At 51.0% G+C, this 16,988-nt stretch overlaps 1 protein-coding gene across 4 annotated transcripts in view; it reads left to right on the forward strand.

The window, feature by feature from the left end:
* LOC126248802 (rab GTPase-activating protein 1-like) overlaps positions 1-16,988 on the forward strand; it is a 185,686-nt gene that overhangs the window by 37,398 nt on the left and 131,300 nt on the right. For all 4 annotated transcript variants that reach the window (XM_049950193.1, XM_049950196.1, XM_049950195.1 and 1 more), the window contains 2 exons: positions 6,836-7,024; positions 12,843-13,112. In XM_049950193.1, coding sequence (XP_049806150.1) covers positions 6,836-7,024; positions 12,843-13,112 — 459 coding nt within the window. The remainder of the gene's footprint in view (positions 1-6,835; positions 7,025-12,842; positions 13,113-16,988) is intronic.

Consider the following 16,988-nt stretch of genomic DNA (forward strand, 5'->3'; position numbering starts at 1 on the left):
ATTTTCAGGAATTCTGAAGGAATGTTATGTATGCCCTCAGCTGTATTTGATCGACCATGCCATGTGGCACAGTGGTTAGCACAATGGACTCACATTCAGGAGGACGATGGTTCAAATCCCAGTTTGTTCATCCAGACGTAGATTTTCCATTGTTTCCCCAAATCACTCCAGGCAAAGGCTAAGATAGTTCCTTTGAAAAAGACGTGGCTGATTTCCTTCCCCCTCTTTTCATAATCTGAGCTTGTTCTGTCTCTGTAATAACTGCACGGTTGATGGGATGTTTAAGTTTCATCTACCTTCCATATTTGATCACAAGTGTTCCAGAGCTATGTGAAACTCTGATTCTAGTACTGGCTCCCACCTCCCGCTGCCCCCCTCCTCCCGCTGCCTCCCTACTCCCGCTGCCCCCCTACTCCCGATGCCCCCTCCCCCCGCTGGCCCCCTCCTCCCGCTGCCCCCATCCTCCCGCTGCCCCCATCCTCCCGCTGCCCCCATCCTCCCGCTGCCCCCATCCTCCCGCTGCCCCCATCCTCCCGCTGCCCCCATCCTCCCGCTGCCCCCATCCTCCCGCTGCCCCCATCCTCCCGCTGCCCCCATCCTCCCGCTGCCCCCATCCTCCCGCTGCCCCCATCCTCCCGCTGCCCCCATCCTCCCGCTGCCCCCATCCTCCCGCTGCCCCCATCCTCCCGCTGCCCCCATCCTCCCGCTGCCCCCATCCTCCCGCTGCCCCCATCCTCCCGCTGCCCCCATCCTCCCGCTGCCCCCATCCTCCCGCTGCCCCCATCCTCCCGCTGCCCCCATCCTCCCGCTGCCCCCCTCCTCCCGCTGCCCCCCTCCTCCCGCTGCCCCCCTCCTCCCGCAGCCCCCCTCCTCCCGCAGCCCCCCTCCTCCCGCTGCCCCCCTCCTCCCGCTGCCCCCCTCCTCCCGCTGCCCCCCTCCTCCCGCTGCCCCCCTCCTCCCGCTGCCGCCCTCCTCCCGCTGCCGCCCTCCTCCCGCTGCCGCCCTCCTCCCGCTGCCCCCCTCCTCCCGCTGCCCCCCTCCTCCCGCTGCCCCCCTCCTCCCGCTGCCCCCTCCTCCCACTGCCCCCTCCTCCCGCTGGTCCCCCTCCTCCCGCTGGTCCCCCTCCTCCCGCTGGTCCCCCTCCTCCCGCTGGTCCCCCTCCTCCCGCTGGCCCCCCTCCTCCCGCTGGCCCCCCTCCTCCCGCTGGCCCCCCTCCTCCCGCTGGCCCCCTCCTCCCGCTGGCCCCCCTCCTCCCGCTGGCCCCCCTCCTCCCGCTGGCCCCCCTCCTCCCGCTGGCCCCCCTCCTCCCGCTGGCCCCCTCCTCCCGCTGGCCCCCCTCCTCCCGCTGGCCCCCTCCTCCCGCTGGCCCCCTCCTCCCGCTGCCCCCCCTCCTCCCGCTGCCCCCCTCCTCCCGCTGCCCCCTCCTCCTCCCGCTGCCCCCCTCCTCCTCCCGCTGCCCCCCTCCTCCTCCCGCTGCCCCCCTCCTCCTCCCGCTGCCCCCCTCCTCCTCCCGCTGCCCCCCTCCTCCTCCCGCTGCCCCCTCCTCCTCCCGCTGCCCCCTCCTCCTCCCGCTGCCCCCTCCTCCTCCCGCTGCCCCCTCCTCCTCCCGCTGCCCCCCTCCTCCTCCCGCTGCCCCCCTCCTCCTCCCGCTGCCCCCCTCCTCCTCCCGCTGCCACCCTCCTCCTCCCGCTGCCACCCTCCTCCTCCCGCTGCCACCCTCCTCCTCCCGCTGCCCCCCTCCTCCTCCCGCTGCCACCCTCCTCCTCCCGCTGCCCCCCTCCTCCTCCCGCTGCCCCCCTCGCCCTCCCGCTGCCCCCCTCCTCCTCCCGCTGCCCCCCTCCTCCTCCCGCTGCCCCCCTCCTCCTCCCGCTGCCCCCCTCCTCCTCCCGCTGCCCCCTCCTCCTCCCGCTGCCCCCTCCTCCTCCCGCTGCCCCCTCCTCCTCCCGCTGCCCCCTCCTCCTCCCGCTGCCCCCTCCTCCTCCCGCTGCCCCCTCCTCCTCCCGCTGCCCCCTCCTCCTCCCGCTGCCCCCTCCTCCTCCCGCTGCCCCCTCCTCCCCCCGCTGCCACCCCTCCTCCCGCTGCCCCCTCCTCCTCCCGCTGCCCCCTCCTCCCCCCGCTGCCACCCCTCCTCCCGCTGCCCCCTCCTCCCGCTGCCCCCTCCTCCCGCTGCCCCCTCCTCCCGCTGCCCCCTCCTCCCGCTGCCCCCTCCTCCCGCTGCCCCCCTCCACCTGCTGCCCCCTCCACCCGCTGCCCCCTCCACCCGCTGCCCCCTCCTCCCGCTGCCCCCCTCCTCCCGCTGCCCCGCTCCTCCCGCTGCCCCGCTCCTCCCGCTGCCCCGCTCCTCCCGCTGCCCCGCTCCTCCCGCTGCCCCGCTCCTCCCGCTGCCTCGCTCCTCCCGTTGCCCCCCTCCTCCCGCTGCCCCCTCCTCCCGCTGCCTCGCTCCTCCCGTTGCCCCCCTCCTCCCGCTGCCCCCTCCTCCCGCTGCCCCCCTCCTCCCGCAGCCCCCCTCCTCCCGCAGCTCCCCTCCTCCCGCTGCCCCCCTCCTCCCGCTGCCCCCCTCCTCCCGCTGCGCCCCCTCCTCCCGCTGCGCCCCCACCTCCCTCTGCCCCCCTCCTACCGCTGACCCCCCTCCTCCCGCTGACCCCCCTCCTCCCGCTGACCCCCCTCCTCCCGCTGACCCCCCTCCTCCCGCTGACCCCCCTCCTCCCGCTGACCCACCTCCTCCCGCTGACCCACCTCCTCCCGCTGACCCCCCTCCTCCCGCTGACCCCCCTCCTCCCGCTGTCCCCCCCACCTCGCGCTGTCCCCCCCACCTCGCGCTGTCCCCCCCACCTCGCGCTGTCCCCCCCCACCTCGCGCTGTCCCCCCCCACCTCGCGCTGTCCCCCCCCACCTCGCGCTATCCCCCCCCACCTCGCGCTGTCCCCACCCACGTCGCGCGGTCCCCCCCCCCCCCCCGCACGTCGCGATGTCCCCCCACGTCGCGTAGTCCCCCCCCCACCACGTAGCGCTGTCACCCCCCCACGTCGCGCAGTCCCCCCCACCACCTCGCGCAGTACCCCCACCACCACCTCGCGCAGTACCCCCACCACCTCACGCTGTCGCTCCCCCACCTCGCCCTGTCGCCCCCCACCTCGAACTGTCCCGCCCCAACCTGGAGCTGTCTCCCCCCGCAACCTCGAGTGGCCCCCCCCACATCGAGATGCCCCCCCACCTCGCGCTGTTCCCCCACCTCGCGCTGTTCCACCCCTCACCTCACACTGCCCCCCCACATCGCGCTGTACCCCCACCACCACATCGCGCTGTGCCCGCCCCCCCCCACATCTCGCTGTGCCCGCCCCCCCCCCACATCTCGCTGTGCACGCCCCCCCCCCCCCCCACATCTCGCTGTGCCCGCCCCCCCCCCCCACATCTCGCTGTGCCCGCCCCCCCCACATCTCGCTGTGCCCGCCCCACCCCCACATCTCGCTGTGCCCCCCCCCCCCACATCGCGCCTCGCCCGCCCGCCCCCCACATCGTGCTGTCCCCCCCCCACATCGCGCAGTCCACCCCCCCCCCAAAACGCGCTGTCCACACCACCCCCCACCTCGCGCTTCCCCCTCCGCCCACCTCGCTCTTCCCCCTCCCCCCACCTCGCGCTTCCCCCTCCCCCCTCCCCCACCTCGCGCTTCCCCCCACACCCACCTCGCGCTTCCCCCCACACCCACCTCGCGCTTCCCCCCACACCCACCTCGCGCTTCCCCCCACACCCATCTCGCGCTTCCCCCCACACCCACCTCGCGCTTCGCCCTCCCCCCACCCACCTCACGCTTCGCCCTCCCCCCACCCACCTCACGCTTCGCCCTCCCCCCACCCACCTCACGCTTCGCCCTCCCCCCACCCACCTCACGCTTCGCCCTCCCCCCACCCACCTCACGCTTCGCCCTCCCCCCACCCACCTCACGCTTCGCCCTCCCCCCACCTCACGCTTCGCCCTCCCCCCACCTCGCTCTGTCCCACCCCAACTCGTGCTGTCCCCCCCACCTCGCGCTGTCCCCCCACCTCGCGCTGTCCCCCCCACCTCGCGCTGCCCCCCCCACCTCGCGCTGCCCCCCCCACCTCGCGCTGCCCCCCCCCCACCTCGCGCTGCCCCCCCCACCTCGCGCTGCCCCCCCACCTCGCGCTGTCCTCCCCCACCTCGCGCTGTCCTCCCCCACCTCGCACTGTCCCCCCCCCACCTCGCGCTGTCCTCCCCACATCGCGATTCCCCCCCCCCACATCTCACTGTTCCCTCCCCCCGCACATCGCGCTGTTCACCCCCCCCCTCCCCGCACATCGCGCTGTCCCCCCCCAAATCGTGCTGTCCCCAACCATCTCAAGCTGTCCGCTCCCCCCCCGCGCTTTTCATCTCCCGCGCTGTTCCACCCACCACCCGCGCTGTACCCCCCCCCCCGCGCTGTTCCTCCCACCACCCGCGCTATACCGCCCCCCCGCGCTGTCCCCCCACCTTGCGCTGTCCCCCCACTCCCCCCACATCTCGCTGCACCCCCCTCCCCCCACCACCCCCACCTTGCGCTGTCCTCCCCTCCTCCCCCCACCCACCTTGCGCTGCCCCCCACTCCCCCCACATCTCGCTGCACCCCCCTCCCCCCACCACCCCCACCTTGCGCTGTCCTCCCCTCCTCCCCCACCCACCTTGCGCTGCCCGCCCACCTCACGATGCTCCCCCACCCCACGCTTCCCCCCCACCCACCTTGCGCTGCCCGCCCACCTCACGATGCTCCCCCACCCCACGCTTCCCCCCCACCCACCTTGCGCTGCCCGCCCACCTCACGATGCTCCCCCACCCCACGCTTCCCCCCCACCCCACGCTTCCCCCACCCACTTCGCACTGCCCCCACCCACTTCGCACTGCCCCCCACCCACTTCGCGCTGACCCCCGCCCCCCACCCACCTCGCGATGCTCCCCCACCCCACGCTTCCCCCCACCCCACGCTTCCCCCCACCCCACGCTTCCCCCCCACCCCACGCTTCCCCCCCACCCCACGCTTCCCCCCCACCCCACGCTTCCCCCCCACCCCACGCTTCCCCCCCACCCCACGCTTCCCCCCACCCCACGCTTCCCCCCACCCCACGCTTCCCCCCACCCCACGCTTCCCCCCACTCCACACTTCCCCCCCACCCCCCACCCCGCACTTCCCCCCACCCATTTAGCACTGCCCCCGCCACCCACCTCGCGCTGCCCCACCCACCCACCTCGCGCTGCCACCCCCACCCACCTCGCGCTGCCCCCCACCTCCTGCTGGCCACCCCCCCTCCCACTGCCCCCCTACCTCCTGCTGGACTCCCGCCCACTTCCCTCTGCTCCTCCACCCCCCTCCCCTCCTCACACTGGCCACCCACCTCCCCTCCTCACACTGGCCACCCACCTCCTTGCCACCTGCCGCCCCCCCCCTCTACCGCCCGACACCTCCCCTGACTGCTCTGGCCTGCTGCACCGCCCCCTGTCTTGGCCCACCTCCAGCCTAGCCACCCTGCGCCATTGGTCCTCCCCCGCCATGGCCGCCTCCGCGCCGTCACCCACTCCACACCGTTGCACCCCCTGCGCTCAGGGAACCCCTGCACCTTTTTCCCACCTCCTACCTGTCCCCCCTCCACTGCGCCCCCCTCCCTGGACACCCTGCACCCTAGGCTCCCTCTCCTTCCTGTGCCTCCCTCTACCCTGGGCACCTCCTTCCTCTCACCCGCCCCCCCCCCCCTCCGCCATGACCCCTTATCCTTTCTGGGACTCTCTCTCAATCTACTGCACCCTGCACCTCCTTCTCTTTCTCCTGGACTGCTGCTCATCCCTTGATCCAATCCCCAGTTGTTAGTACGGCCCTCCTACCCTGGACCTCTCCTCCCTGCCCCGGTGCCACCCCTCCCTGCCCCAGTGCTACCCCTCCCCGCCGCAATGCCACCCCTCCCTGCCCCAATGCCACCCCTCACCTCCACAGTGCCACCCCTCCCTGCCCCAATGCCACCCCTCACCTCCACAGTGCCACTCCTCCCCACCCTGGTGCCGCCCCTCCATTGCAAAGTGCCGCCCCACCTCACTCCACCTTGGTGCTGACCCCCCCCTCTCTACGGTGTCTCCCCTACCCACTCCAGTACTGGCTGCCCCATTCCACAGCATCACTCATACCCTAATGAGCCCTTGGCCTACTGCCACCCTATTATGTCCTCTTGACTTGGTACCAACACCATCCACCACCCCCTCCCTCAAATTCCTTTCCCACTCTGCCACCTTCTACCTCCTAGCTCTGCCGTCTGCTCCGCACCCTTGTCCTGCTGTCTGCTCTGCCCTCTTGCATTACCCCCCCCTCTGACCTCTTGCCCTGCTGCCTGCTCTGCCCCCAGTCCCTTCGCCATGCCATGCTCCTTGCTGCTCTCTCAGCTGTGCCTACAGCCCGTACCAACCCCTGACTCACCCGATCCGTTTTTCCACCCTCACCTCTCACTCTGCCCCCAACCCGGTTCCTCTGTCAGATTTAAAGCTATCAGTCACTGAATTTTGATTTGTAGTGCTACGTGTCTTGTTGCCTATGTTATAAGTAATGGAAATCTTAAACTATGTTGAATAACAGAGCATAGTTAAAATTTCCACTTGACATTCAGACAAGTTCTCCTTAAAAGTTTTCTGTATAAATATATTGTGATAGCTTTAAGTGAACAAACTGTTAATGCACGAATCGACTTTAATATCTAACTGCTTGCAGTACATAATTGAAAAATAATTTTCAGTTACTAGATAATGATTACGTAATGATACTGAAGTGTATGTTAAATATTTGCTGAAATGCAATATGAACTTTCAGGGAAATTTCTCACCTGTTGCAAGAGATAGAAGTCATTTCAAACTACGAGTTAATATGGAGAAGAAAATATGTCTTACTGTACAGCAAGCATCAGAACATGGAAAGGAACTGGAAGTAGAACGCTGCTTTGGTGTTCTTATCAGCCCAGGCCGTTACCGCAAGCACTCTGATCTGCAACTTCTGGAAATGGTGAGTGCGCACACACACACACACACACACACACACACACACACACACACACACACACACACACAGGTTTTTGTTGAAAGGTATTGGATAAATTGTAACAAAGAGTTCACTTTTGAAAATGTCAGTTCTTGACAACACATATTTCGATCAACCATCACTGATTGCAGTAAACTGAGTATGCTAGTTATAGCTGTCAGTTACAAAGAATAAGCAAAAATAGGAACTAGAGATATTAAAGATTTTAGACCATGAATAAATTTGAAAGTGACATTGCATTTAGTGAGAAGTTACGGAAATGAAGTACACTTCAGGATTTCAACAGCGCGTTTGTCACAAAGCATCGTAAAATTTTACAATTAGTGATATGGAGAGGCCTAATTACAAGGAGTTGGTGAAGTGAAAATGAAGAAAGTTTATTGACAAGAAAAAACTTGAAAACTCTTTGAAGGGTTTTTAAGTTCTGAAGCCTTTCATTGAAAAGAGAGAGAATTTTGAGATCAAACAATGGTAAGTGTATAAACCAAAGGCTTGAAAGAAAAGCAGGAAAATAGGAATGCTAAATAGAAGACTGATTAAAATTGAACTGCCAGTGACAAAGGGGTCAGAGTGCAAAAGGTAAGTAAAATAATGTAATATGTTAGAGCACATAGAAGATAATAATATTAAAATGGTTAAAAAATGTATACACAGATAAACACTAAGATGAGGGACAAGAGATGTTAATTTGGACCAATTTTGTGTCAACATATTCATAATTTTCCCACAATTTACACTGTATGAAAAAATGCTCATGGAGAAAAAAGTGGCGTAAAATGACGCTGGCATGATATTGGCAGACAAGTAGTGTTTACAAACATTACGTGGTTAAATTTCTTGACAACAGGGTGCTCATCTCTTGCTGCTGCCGAGCTCTATTTGGTGCTCTACTGAGCATGTGCAGTTTCATGATTGTTGTGACACCTTTGTTGAACCATATTCAGCATGTTTTGTCGTTTGGTCACTTGTGCTAGTTAACATCTCCACTCACTTTGTGATGCTCAAATGTCTAAACCAAAAACACAGTGCTAATTACGTATTTTTTCATCCTGAGCAAAACATGTTTTGAGAATTTGTTCTTGTTGTCAAGTACAGTACTTGCTTACATGTTACACAAACAATCAATGTGAGTGATTTGTGTGTGTGTGTGTGTGTGTGTGTGTGTGTGTGTGTGTGTGTGTGTGTGTGTGTGTGTGTGTGTGGTCTTTTCTATACAACTGGTAACTAGTGCAGTGTTTCACTATTTAAATAATGAATGACAGCTGCAGGCTTTCCAAAAAGTTGATTGTCATATGAAATTGAGTCAAACATTTCTGCTTCCCAGACAGTTATTGTTTCCAGTTACATCAGCAGTAATTAGATAATAAACAAGTCCCTGACAAGTATTTTGATGCCTATTATGTACATATATCATACATAAATTGTGAAAATGTAAGGCGGTATCCTATACATAACTTACAGCTTAAAACATCATTTCCCACATTTTACGTTGTCACAATTTTTATACCATTTTATTTAAGTCCCGTGAAAAGAGTGTAAGTGTTGGGTTCCACTGTAGTTCTTGTACATACATCGTTTTATAACAACTCATGCAAGACAGTTCTTACCATAATTTCTCAATAATGCATATTTTAATAAGAATGAAACAGTTCCTTGTTTATTCCCCATAGTCATCACAATAAAGGGAAGTGTCACTTGAATGATGAAAACAAACATTTTCCTTACACCAGACACACCTGATGAAAAATTTGTGCTTTCAGGCATGTCACAGTAATTACGAGTTTTATACAGACATAATTGTGGGAAATAAGAAATGGTCATGGCCATTGTTCTGCTTGTTGTACTTTGTACCAAGCATAGTGAAACAGATTCATAAAATGTGCCAGTGCAAACTGATAATGCACGAATGACTGAAATTTAAGAATTCTGTTGTCTTGATAAACATCAAATGACATAAGGCTATTGGAAATTATATTGTCCGACAGATTCCTTAAAAATACTTTCCACAGTCGAATAACTTTTTTAATTTTTGTTTCTAATATGTCTTGATATAAAGACAGGTATAAAACTGCAGCAATAGTAATCCACTCATACTTAACACTGTCATTCTTGTGTATGAATATGTCACAGTGATACTCGATTGCACAACAGACTCTGTCTTTTTTCACCTTGAAATGATAAAGTGTGATTTTTTTGCAGTTATATCATGAAACCTGACTGATTGGCATTACACACAGAAGATGTGGGGGTAACACCGAGCTTCAACTTTGTATCAGCTATGAATTAATGCCATCTCCTCTACACTTTTACTTGAAGTAAACTTCATTGTTTTGTGACTTCCTATGCTGTATGATTTCTTGACTCTGCTTAACCAGGTCAAAGAAGGCTTGAAGTCAGCACTGTTCAGCTCAGCTGCAATTTGGAGGGCCTAGTCTCGTAGATGTCTATCAGTAACAGTGCATTGCCTCTTGTGCACCTGTACATGGCTCATATCTCAAGAAAACACCTCTAAAGAACTGTTGTTCATGTTATTTATTCAGGTTTAGGGGTTTCTCTCAGTTATTAATTGGGGTAATGGGACTTTGTAGTCACTCTGTATGATAAATCTTTTTGATAATTTTTATTTCACAGTTTTATTTTAGTACGTATTTATTACTTCGTTTAAGTCTTTCTTCCATCTATACCAGGGCCGGCCAAACGCTGCACAGTGTGCAGACGTGCGGAAGTGCTGCACATGTGCGCACGTGTGCGACAGCGAGTGACAGCGACATCTGTTACTAGGCATGTGTCCTAAATGAACGGCAGTGGCTCCACTTCCCTGTGATACAAGCAAGAGCGCAACATATCCAGTCTCGTTTACCCCTGGTGACCGTAACCTTAACACAGAAGTACTGAGAAACGGCACGTACTGTGAAAAAGCAAAGGACGGGAGATCTATGTTCTCAGTTGTTTATAAATGACTGGGAACTGCAATTCTTTTTTGTAGCCGTTGATGAAAACTCAGAGTGTTTTCTGTGCCGCTGAATAATAGGCGGCCAGCGTCAGTTTTCAATTGAAAGACACTACAATACATATCACAAAGGCGAGTGTAGTGTACTCAACAGTGAAGAACGACAAGCGAAATTAAATGTCCTTAAGAAAATGGATGAGACACATCAACTCAATTTTACTGTACGTCAAAGTAACTGATACTTCTTGAACTCTTAGTTTCTTGTGTTACATTTATGTCTGTTTTACTGTACGCTGTGCAATGTACTGTTTTCAGTTTTCCAGAATGACAACCACACTAAATCTTCACACTGCGAGCAAGTTTTAAAATCGCATTAAGAATTGCACAATCTGGGAAACCCTTTTACGAAGGGGAGTTTGTGAAGGGGTGTCTGATTGAAGTTGCAGAACTTGTGTGTCCCACGAATGGTAGCAGGTTTCAAGAAATCAGTCTATCCAAACAAAAAGTGACAAGACGTATCAGTGCTATGGCCGACGATCTGCACAGGCAGCTAATAAATAAGGCTAAATACTTTGTAGCTTTCTCTGTTGCGCTCGATGAAGCCCAGGTTGTGATATACATACGAGGTGTCGATAACGCACTTTGTGTAACAGAGGAGCGACATCTGTGCGTAGAAACATGCACTACATGAATGCTGACGGCTGCGGCATGCACGCTGTGACCCGGAAGTTGCACATGTGCAAGAGCACCGCACGCGTGCAGAATTTCTGGCCGGCCCTGATCTATACAGTTCATGGTCATATTTTTTTATGGAGCAAAACTGGGTTTAATCATTGCATAACATTAAGGGTTAAACAAAGTGAATATTGATTCAGTTTTATATCCATTGTTAACACTTATGCCAGTGCAAAAGCAAATAGAAATTAGAATGAAATTCTTTTATTTCTGCCAATGATCACAAAACTTTTGGCCCTTAGTCTACTTGTTTTGGTCAGCAATGACCATCTTCAGGTCTGCAGCAAAATGTGGGAAACGAAATGCAACTAGTGAACACCTAACATCTTGTAACAATAAGATATGCCATAATGAAAAATTACTACTTTCATGCCGGACGGAGTGGCCGTGCGGTTCTAGGTGCTACAGTCTGGAGCCGAGCGACCACTACGGTCGCAGGTTCGAATCCTACCTCGGGCATGGATGTGTGTGATGTCCTTAGTTTAGTTAGGTTTGATTAGTTCTAAGTTCTAGGTGACTGATGACCTCAGAAGTTAAGTCGCATAGTACTCAGAGCCATTTTTTAAACTACTTTCATGGATGTGAAAACATGCATTTCTGAGGCATACCTGTTTTATAAAAAACCTAATTTAATAAAGCTGTATTGGCACCATCACAGAATATACACAAAATCAGCTTAGCATCGTCATACATATTTAAAATGTGGTATAAACTAGGCTACAGTTCTGGCAGAGTCACACTGTCTTCATTGTTACTGTTCATAACAAACTGCAGTACAATAGCCACAATGTATGTTTGTGCCTTAAGCTTGTTAGATGTTCCTACTGTAAGTCTATACATGTTCATCAATTATAAAATTGTACAGTATGCAGTAAATGAAGAGTACAATAGGTAAAGTCTGTAGTGGGCATGCCAAATATTTCATTGTAGCCTATTTTATTGTTCTAAGATGTAATCTGTTCACTATTTGTATTTCATTTCCCATGTTTTGCTGCAGATCTGAAGATTCTCATTGCTGACTGATACCAGTAGTCTAAGGACCAAAAGTTTTGTGATCATTGGCAGAAATAAAAGACATTCATTCTACACTTTGTGGATTACTGTTTAATCTGCGATCATGTTGCAACTTGTGCAACTGGTAATTATTGTGGTTATTGAATGTGTTGCCAGTGTGAATGAACAGTAACTGCAGACAAATTTTTCAGAGAAACTGTCACCAAACACTGAAATTCGGCTTACAAATTATGATCGTGCAGTATGTTATCTATTTACAGACGTGCCATCAACCGAGGATACGCGGTTACCATGTTGAGTATGCACAGTCTTCTATAGCTCGGGTAGGCATGTACAGTTCTCCAACCGCCTGGCGAGCTGTGAATTTGATAATTTTAAGCTCTTTTTTTATGGGGTCTTTCTTTCGGTGTATTCTTCCTGTATAAAAAATTTCAGGACATGTTTCGGCATGTCAGATTGAATGATTCTGTTGTTAGTTTTGGAAGAGAAAGGGCAAATTGGTTCACTGTTTGTAGTTACTGCTGTGTTATTTTAATAGCAGACTCTGAACCTGGCAAAGGAAACATATGCACGAGTACTTACCAGATCTGGCAAAATCTGTGTGAGGTGGCAGGGCAGTGTAACATTGTAGGCTTTTTCCAAATTGTATTTGACTCCACTGATAATCAGTGATCGATGTGAAGTACTTGTGAGTTGTGCCTGGACAGCTTAGGTAGTATCCAGTCCAGCAAACAGTTATAATCTGCCAGGTTTATATCTATTCAAATCTTGAGTTCATCTATTGTAAGGCCAATGCATAAGTAAAGGAGAACTGCATAACCATCTAATCATTTGCATGAAATGTGGTCCACATCTCTGTACTGAAGTAAACCAATAAAATCACCAAAATGATTAATATTGGAGTTATTTAACACTATTAATGAAATAACACAGTAATGAGATGGCCGCGAGAGAGGATGTTGTTCCAATATGAGAAATGATGTAAATTGGGCTCCTTACATATTCACTTCATGAAATGTTTTGTGGATGTAAGATTCCAAATCTGCAACTGATAATTCTAATTTATTTATCCTTTTGTTTCAGGAGGCTCATCCATGCTTAGATTCTGGTGATAAGCTTGGTTCATATCTTATATATGGTCACTGGGATCCTACAGAACCAGCTTTCGAGTCACTGAATAACCCAACACTTCAAGATTATTTGACAGTTGCTGTAGATCTTGTGATAAAAGGAATCCAAGAACCAGTGAGATTTATAATTGAGACACAAGTGCGAATATTTTCAAAAAATGAACGTTTTTGGTATCACAGTAGGAGGCCATTGACACAACAATTTAATCTTCATTTGAAAGAGGTACTGTTATTGTTTATTTTTATTTTGCCCATTAGTCCTGTTTCACTGTTACAATAGTTGACTTTGGTTTGGAAATAGTTTAATGTAATATTTCACTGAGTGTAGATAACATAGATGTTAAGGTCCAAGACTGTTGTGGTTGTAACAAATCATTACAGCTGAAAATGTAAGGTGTCTAGCATAACAGTAGTTCAGAATTGGGCAACATTTAAGAAGATGACTGTTGGTTAGTATCATTTCTACATCTACATCTACATCCATACTCCGCAAGCCACCTGACGGTGTGTGGCGGAGGGTACCTTGAGTACCTCTAGCGGTTTTCCCTTCTATTCCAGTCTCGTATTGTTAGTGGAAAGAAGGATTGTCGGTATGCTTCTGTGTGGGCTCTAATCTCTCTGATTTTATCCTCATGGTCTCTTCGCGAGATATACGTAGGAGGGAGCAATATACTGCTTGACTCTTTGGTGAAGGTATGTTCTCGAAACTTTAACAAAAGCCCGTACCGAGCTACTGAGTGTCTCTCCTGCAGAGTCTTCCACTGGAGTTTATCTATCATCTCCATAATGCTTTTGCGATTACTAAATGATCCTGTAATGAAGCGCGATGCTCTTTGTTGGATCTTCTCTATCTCTTCTATCAACCCTATCTGGTACAGATCCCACACTGCCGAGCAGTATTCAAGCAGTGGGCGAACATATGTACTGTAACCTACTTCCTTTGTTTTTGGATTGCATTTCCTTAGGATTCTTCCAATGAATCTCAGTCTGGCATCTGCTTTACCAACGATCAACTTTATATGATCATTCCATTTTAAATCACCCCTAATGCGTACTCCCAGATAATTTATGGAATTAACTGCTTCCAGTTGCTGACCTGCTATTTAGTAGCTAAATGATAAGGGATCTATCTTTCTATGTATTCGCAGCACATTACACTTGTCTACATTGAGATTTCTGTGTGGAATGCACACAAATGTTTTTTCAATTTCATCTTGTTAATAAATAATACAGATACATATACATTTTTTTTAAAAATTGATGAATAACTCAACTATTACCAAACAGAAAAGCCTTTGAAATTTTACAACTTCAACACTTTCCTTACTGGACATTGGTTTTATGTGGTATTTCCTTGATCTGGCCTCCATACTTTCCTTTGAGCGTGAACGGACAGAATTTGAAAATAATATATAAATGCTTTACAGGAGAAATGATCTCATAACAATTAGAATAATTATGATCATTTTCCAGCACCAGTTCCCTAGGTGACATTCACAGGTGCTTGTCATTCTTCCCTGCCCTATTACTGGCTACTAATGTTGGAGATGGTTTGTAGTAAATTCTTGAAGTGGATTGTTGTGTATTCTACCAGAAGTATTAACAGTGTAGGAAAAGATAAATAGCTGCTTACCATAAAGATAACACCCTAAGTTGCAGACAGGTATAATTGAAAGATGCTTAGACATAAGCTGTTGACCTCAGTCTTCATTGGAAAAAGAGAAACAACACCATTCATTCACACAAGCAAGCAAGCACACCTCATGCACTCATGAGCGCCCTCTCCAGCAACTTAGTGTGTTATCTTTATATTAAGCAGCTCTCTGTCTTTTCCTACATTGTTGATATTCCTACCTGAGTTTCTGTTGTTTGATTCTATCAGAAGTACTGTTACTAGTATTTGTGCCAATCTAATTTTTTTGAACATTTGTAGCCCCATGTGGATTAGTGCCATCTTAGAAAAGGCAGCTAAATATTTTCTCTTGTGGCTTCATTGGAGAGTTAATAGCAAGTTAACATTATTATAGTGAAAAATAATTTCTGTGGGGATTGTCTCTGGAGTTACTAAACCATGGATTCCAGGCACTTAATTTTATTTAACATTTTTTAGGTGATAAATGTATTTTAATTTTGTGTTAGGAACAACACTGAACTGCTAGATTCATATTTTAAGAAGTTCAGTGTGAAGTCTTTTGAGTTACCACAATTCACATTTTGTTAAATTTAAGAAATACATGTAGTAATGAAGCCTAATGAAGGCACTGATAGTATATTTCGCCTGACATTAATCTCTCTAGTCATATAACATGTAGTGCAACTCATCAGAACACTTTTAAAGTTCATCCAGCATGATTGTGAATGTTGATTTAGGCCATTATGATGAATTTCTACAGTAGGCCACAAACAGCCCAGGCATGTCAGTGCATCTGTTTATTTGTTGATCAGATTGGTAATATTTGGACCTGAGGTCAGGCAGCTGTGATAGTGTAGCACCTGAACTTGTTGGTTGGTAAAAGCTCCACCAACTGTAGATATGCTCAAATACATGCACAAGCTCTCTCTCTCTCTCTCTCTCTCTCTCTCTCTCTCTCTCTCTCTTTCTTTCTTTTTTTGTGGGGGGTGGGGGAATCTTATTGGGTCTCCTGCTTTGTGGTGGTATGCCAACTGGCAGCTCTTCCACCTTAATGTTGAGCTTTCTCCTTTCTTGGGTGGTAGCAGTTACACTGCTTTGTGTTCCTGAGATTTTCGAATTTCTGCTTTGGTTACTGATGTTCCCAGTTCTGAAGTGATTAACATGGATATTACTTTGTTGTATGAATTATGTTATTATTGTGGTCTTCAGTCCAAAGACATGTTTGATACAGTTCTTGATGCTACTCTATCTTGGGCAAGCCTCTTCATCTCCTGATAACTACTGCAACTTATATCCTTCTGAATCTGCTTACTGTATTCATCCCTTGGTCTCCCTCTACAATTTTTACCCCACACACTTCCCGCCAATACTAAATTGGTGATTCTTTGATGTCTTGGAATGTGCCCTATCAGCCAACCCCTTCTTCTCATCAGGTTGTGTCAGAAATTTCTTTTCTTCTCAACCCTATTTAGTATCTCCTCAGTAATTTGATTGACCCACCTAATCTTCAGTAATCTTCTGTACCACCTCATTTCAAAAGCTTCTATTCCCATCTTGTCTAAACTGTCGGTCATCCATGTTTCACTTCTGTACATGGCTACACTCCGTACAAATACTCTCAGAAATGACTTCCTAACACTTAAATCTATATTCGATGTTAACAAATTTCTCTTTATTAGAAACGCTTTTCTTGCCATTGCCAGTCTATGTTTTATATCCCCTCTGCTTCATCCATCATAATTTATTTTGCTGGAAAATAGCAAACCTCATCTACTACTATAAGTGTCTTGTTTCCTAATCTAATTCACTCACCATTACCTCATTGTATTCGATTCCATTCCATTACTCTTGTTTTGCTTTTGTTGATGTTCATCTTACATCCTCATATCAAGATACTATCCATTACATTCAACTGCTGTTCCAGGTCCTTTGCTATCTCTGATTGTTTATAATGTCATTGGCAAACCTTCAAGTTTGTATTTCTTCTCACTGAACTTTAACTCTACCTTGAAATTTTTCTTTGGTGTCCTTTACTGCCTGCTCAGTATACAGATTGAATTACATTTTGGATAGGCTACAACCGTGTCTCAGTCCCATCCCAATTACAGCTTTCATTTACTTTCCTCTGACTCTTATAATTGCTATCTGTTTCCTGTACAAGTTGTGAATAATCTTTCTCTTCCTGCATTTTATTCCTGCTACCTTCATAATTTCAAAGAACGTACTCCAGTCGACATTATCAAAAGTTTCTCTAAGTCTACAAATGCTATAAACATAGGTTTACTTTTCCTTAATGTATCTTCTAAGAGAAGAAACCACACAACAATTGCTTAATCCACAATGTTTTATTGTGTGCATGACCATTCCCCCCTGTGAGTTCGGGGGTTAGAATAGGCCCGAGATTTTCCTGCCTGTCGTAAGAGGCGATAGAAAGGAGTGTCCCACTTTTCGGCCTAATACATTATG

This window comes from Schistocerca nitens, chromosome 3 (genome assembly GCF_023898315.1).
Source record: "Schistocerca nitens isolate TAMUIC-IGC-003100 chromosome 3, iqSchNite1.1, whole genome shotgun sequence".
Classification (NCBI taxonomy): domain Eukaryota; kingdom Metazoa; phylum Arthropoda; class Insecta; order Orthoptera; family Acrididae; genus Schistocerca; species Schistocerca nitens.